The sequence below is a fragment of the Diplotaxodon limnothrissa genome, linkage group LG23 (genome assembly GCF_057381915.1).
Source record: "Diplotaxodon limnothrissa isolate DT_005_m linkage group LG23, D_limnothrissa_male_GT1.1, whole genome shotgun sequence".
In the NCBI taxonomy this organism is placed as follows: domain Eukaryota; kingdom Metazoa; phylum Chordata; class Actinopteri; order Cichliformes; family Cichlidae; genus Diplotaxodon; species Diplotaxodon limnothrissa.
Genome location: NC_140617.1, coordinates 30,554,956 through 30,560,069, shown reverse-complemented (window position 1 = coordinate 30,560,069; position 5,114 = coordinate 30,554,956). Strand labels below are relative to the sequence as shown.

Sequence of the window (5,114 nt, the reverse complement as noted above, 5' to 3'; positions counted from 1 at the left end):
GAGGGTACGTAACCATAACACTGAACTATGTTCCTGTTCAGCTCTTCCATGAAGATGTTACATTTTTAATTTTCGTTCTTTCTTCTTAGATTAAGCTTCTGGATTCATCGCCGGTGATACTGACACATAGCCAGTGCTCCTGTGTGGCAGGCGCTGTTATGTGCAATCACACAGTGGCACTGCTCTTCCAAACAGCACACTACTCACAACTCACCCTGTGCATAGCTGCACGGAATCTGAACAGCAATGGCACAAGCCACGGACAGTGGTAATTTAAATGAGGTTAAAGTTTTTGAATTAGTCCATGTTTACATATGAACAGCAACACCATCCATAGTAAATGTGTCTTCTGTTAGGGTGTGAGGCCAGGACCCATCAACTCCATGATCTTCACTAAGCCAGTACCAAATAGGATGGCCCAGACTGGAGTACGGTAATTACATTTGTAAAATTTGGTTTCATGTGTTACAAATGTATGTTGCTATTTTTTTCATACATACATGTGTCAGAATAGGTATTAATTTACATACAACATTACACTTTCTGAAGACGGCTAACTCAGTCATGTACATATACATCCCAGTCTCTAACTTATGCACCACTGTTTTACACCTTTTAGTTTTTAGTTTAGTTGTTGTTCAGTATAATAACCTTCTCCCTTACATTATTGTCATTGATGTTTTCTTTAGGAGTGGCTTCTACAGAGGCATGGTGGGTCCGTTACCAGATCCCTGCTTGTTCAGAATAACGGAGGCATATGCAAAATTTAATATTGAGGACAGGCCACTTGTGACCACAATGAACATGAGACCTGACAAGCCCCTTGTGGAAAGTGCCTTTGGGCTGGTGCAGGAGGGCAGTGTTCTGTCATATCAGCAGCCGGTTTTGACAACCCGGTACATCACACTACACCGCGATGCACCACCAACACCGCACTTGCCTCTGGAGGGGTATGACATCTTGCCATCAGATTGTGTGTTTGTGTGCTCAGAAGAAGAGCTTCTGCATCTGAAAAGCTTGTCTGTAACTCTGGAAATGGCTCACAAAATAGAGGAAGCTACACGTGAGCAAAGCTCTTCGTCTGAGTGGCATCAGCTCCGCAGGCCCAGAGTGACTGCCTCTAGGTTTCGGGAGGTGTGTCACGTCAGAGGCCAGAGCTCGGCCGAGTCACTAGCAGAGCGTATATTGAAGGGAACAAGGCAGACAGCAGACATGAGGAGAGGAACTGAGATGGAGCCTGCAATAGCAGCAGAGTATAGTAGGCTAATGAATGTTAACTACTCACCCTGTGGTCTGGTCATTCACCCCATTGCCCCCTGGCTTGCTGCATCTCCTGATGGTGTTGTTTTTGACCCCAATGAATACCCCCAGTTTGGCTTCGTCGAATTCAAATGTCCCAATGTACAAAACTTTATTGACTGCAAATATGTGCAGATGGAATGTGGTACCCCTAAACTAAAAAAGAGCCACGCATATTACTGGCAAGTGCAAGGACAACTGCTCATCAGTGGGATGCAGTGGTGTGACTTTGTTGTGTGGGCACAAGAGGACTACCTAGTGCAAAGAATATACATGGATATAGATGTGCACAATGCAATCAGAGAAAAGGCAGACTATTTCTTTTTTTACATATATATGCCAAGATACCTGTGTTTGAAAAAATGAACAGTGAAAACAGCAAAAAGAAAAACAGATCCTTCAGGCTGGCTGGAACAAAATAACTGATGTTTTATTTTCAATATATTTCATGAATTCTTTTGTTGTTACATGTTACTTTTATGTGACATCAATAAACTGTTATTTAAGCAATGGCATCAATTTAATTTTTAAAAACACACATTAAAACGTTGAATTTGTGCAGAACTTATTTACATGGTAAGTATTTAAAACTCCATGCCTAGCATACTGATATACATTTAGACAATAACACAACTGAACTGTAGAAAATGATAAATGGTATTTTTGATGTTACAAAAGTTCAATGTCACTTATGGTTTTAAAACGATTTAGTGATTTACTTTATAATTTTGATAAATAGTTTTGTTGAATCTGAATAGTAATAATAGTAGTATAATTAAACAGTATTATTAACATTAAACATTTGCAATGAATTTGAATTATCAATAACTGAAACTCAACTATCGGCACTCAAGTACCAGTTCTGTAATCAAGTATTGTCAGCTGAGAAGGAAGAAATGCAACTGTAGTGGCCTCAGCTGCAGGTCATTTTCCATAAGTTACTTGTACTGGCACTGGTGTCTTGGGAAAAATCCATCTTGTCTCACTTAACCCATTCTTTAACTAATGCTGTGTTCTGGTAATTTGACAGCATACATGCCACTGCAAACAGTTGGTTGATATTATAAACATGTGACATGGTAATGATGCTATCAAAAAGTTTGTTCTGTTTGATCCTCCTAATGACTCGCTCCACATGTACCCTGAGTCTGGCTATGGCCTGCGTCTCCTTAACCTGGTATGCTGGCATCTGCTTCTGCTTAGATAGAAAAGGTGGGCAGTACACTTTGCATTTACAACAATCAGTGATTAGGAAGCCCTTATCTACCATCACTGCCATGTCTTCAGTCAACTTCTCAGCAATGCCTGATTGTTTGAATAGTTCCTTGTCACTAACCGAACCAGCATACAGATTAGAGATGAATGTCACTGGACCATGTGGAGCTATGCCAACCAGGGCTTTCATCGTACAGTGGGATTTGTACGAAGAGTACATTTCACTTTGGAGAAGTGGTGAGGATGGTGTCTGACACCTCAGCTCTGTACAGTCAAGGATCATCTGGGTGTCTGAGAAATCTTTGAATTCCTCAGGGAGGTAAGCTTGCACTTCTTCACGTGTAAGCCAGATGCACTGAGACCCCAGTGCAGTGGCAAGAAAATTTGTCCATGTTGCAATAATGCGGCTCACTGTGGACTGGTGTATGTTAAATCGGTGTGCCAGGTCCCTCTCCTTCAAACCAACTGACAGGAAAACCAGGAAAAGAAAAAACTCATCAATTGGCTGTAGCAGCTGCCTCTGGAAGGTGAAAACAAAAGGGAAAATGTTACTCCTTAAGCTATGAACTAGTAAAATTATTCTTTTCTTGGCTAAATGTTTTGTAATGGTTAGGCATACCATACTGTACCATGGGGTAAACAATGAGGTGCTGTAGTGCACAGGTGTATGTATGTAAAGGATACTGAGTCTAGCATACATACACCTGTGTATGTATGCTACTGTACATAATGTAATGTTATTGTACATAAATACAATAACATTACACCTCTAGTTCTAACTACCAACAAACCCATAACCTACTGTTGATGTGCGTGCAGGTGTCAACACTTCTTCGTTCCGATTGGCAGCTGACTTGGCTCTTGAAACCCGGATCATTTTATAGATGCAAGGCTCAATCAAAACCCAGAATGCCATCAAATGATCATAGCTTGGAAATCTATTCACGAGAGAGACATACATCATGTCAATCATTAATTAACATTACACACTGACATAAAAATAATGTGAACTGTGACAAATATGCTAATGGAATGCTGTATAAAATAGTCTGATTAAGAGTATTTGGTGTTGTATTTTACCTGTAGCATTAGGATATTGTTTAAATACTAAAGCATCTACATAAAACATACAATCAGCAGAGAAAAAGTAAATTTCTATTTTGTTTTCATTAAGACTGGAAAAACTTTCTAAATTTAACTGATGGTGACCTTGGTATATTTTAAACAGTTAGCTTGAATAGAACTTAGATGTACCTGGTATAGAATCGGATGTCACTGTCGGAGCCAGCAAAACGCTGTAACCCAAATTCTCGCTGGACACGTAACTCCTGTATTTCCTTCCTCAGAGTCTCCACGTCTTCGGACAGGTCTTCTGCAGCTGATGCAGATATGTCCAATGCAGATGGCTCAGGGACTGAGCAGTAGTCATGATCTCTTGTAAGACTGTGCTCTTCTTGATCGTCAGGAGGAACTAGTTCAGGGCGTCGCTCCGTTCTCTCCCAAACACTACGCCGCGGTGGTTCAACTTTATAGCCATTCCACTCAAAAAGTGTTGGTACAGCACCTTTAATAAGCCGCCTTCGACCATCGAGGGTTGTTGGCTCTATGAGTTGATCACTGGCAAAGTGTCTGCAGCAGACCCTGGTGTGAGAGGTAATCGTGAAATGATCCCGGCGTATATTTACCAGCCATTGTCTTCTCAAGTCGGAATGGGTCGGAAAGGCATGAAAACTTAGTATGCCGTTAAATTTGGCTGAAGCTGAACAAAGTGGGACACAGCAATGCTCGGAGTATTTCTTCTCCTGTTTTTGAAAATGTTCTGTTTTAAATACTTTCCTTTTTATACTCATTCTGAAGCGACATTAGCATAGCTACCGATAGATAAGCAAACGTACCGGAAACGCACAAGCGGTACTATTTGGAAACGGAAATACGTCACATGCCCTAGTGCAAATAGTCTATTTGGCCTTAAGTGGTGTTCTGGCTGACACACCGGGGTGACCGTAGTGCTCAAAGACTGAATCAGTGCCACAGCCGTGCCTATCTTTGATATCTCCACTACAGTTATATTTATTTAACCCTTGTATGGTGTTCGGGTCTGTGAGACCCGTTTTCAGTTTTTCTCAAAAGAAAAATTAAACAATTAATTATTTTTTCAACCTGAAATTCATTGGCTTTGGCTTATTTTCTGTGAAGAACATAAATCCGAACCAATTTTCAATGACCTTATACTGTACCTCCCCCCACGCATTTACATTACATACAAGGTGTTCGGGTCCACTGGACCCAGGTCTAATAAAAGTGTTGAAAGTGTAGGTCCTGTGTTCCCATACTCTGTCTTCCTCCTTTCTGGTGCTGCTGATAGTGTTTTCTTCTTCTTCCCCTCCTGCTCCCGCACAAAGTTGCAACATTGTTGAAAATTCAACTATCAACACCGTCTGCTCTTACATTCCTGCACATTTTACCCTCTTTCTTGAGGGATCCAAATTTTATTTTCTCATACCCTGTCCCACCTGCAAATTAGGGGCATAATACTATAAATAAGACTTTGCCAGTGTGGTTCTTTATCACAACTGATCAAGATGACAAAAGATTATCTG

The 5,114-nt window shown here is 40.8% G+C and overlaps 2 protein-coding genes across 2 annotated transcripts; one reads left to right on the top strand and one right to left on the bottom strand.

Annotated features, from left to right (window-relative positions):
* The first annotated feature begins 226 nt into the window (after nucleotides 1-226).
* On the top strand, nucleotides 227-1,708 carry LOC146608503 (uncharacterized). Its single transcript, XM_085348023.1, has 3 exons — nucleotides 227-268; nucleotides 357-433; nucleotides 690-1,708. Exons 2-3 carry the CDS (start codon nucleotides 384-386, stop codon nucleotides 1,663-1,665), a joined length of 1,026 nt encoding a protein of 341 aa, XP_085204149.1. The 5' UTR covers nucleotides 227-268; nucleotides 357-383; the 3' UTR covers nucleotides 1,666-1,708.
* A 573-nt stretch (nucleotides 1,709-2,281) lies between these two features.
* LOC146608502 (uncharacterized) lies at nucleotides 2,282-4,445 on the bottom strand. The gene is made up of 3 exons (XM_085348658.1): nucleotides 3,769-4,445; nucleotides 3,317-3,452; nucleotides 2,282-3,034 (listed from the first exon to the last, which is right to left on the bottom strand). The coding sequence occupies exons 1-3, from the start codon at nucleotides 4,362-4,364 to the stop codon at nucleotides 2,282-2,284; spliced, it is 1,485 nt and encodes a 494-aa protein (XP_085204784.1). The 5' UTR covers nucleotides 4,365-4,445.
* Nucleotides 4,446-5,114: the final 669 nt, after the last annotated feature.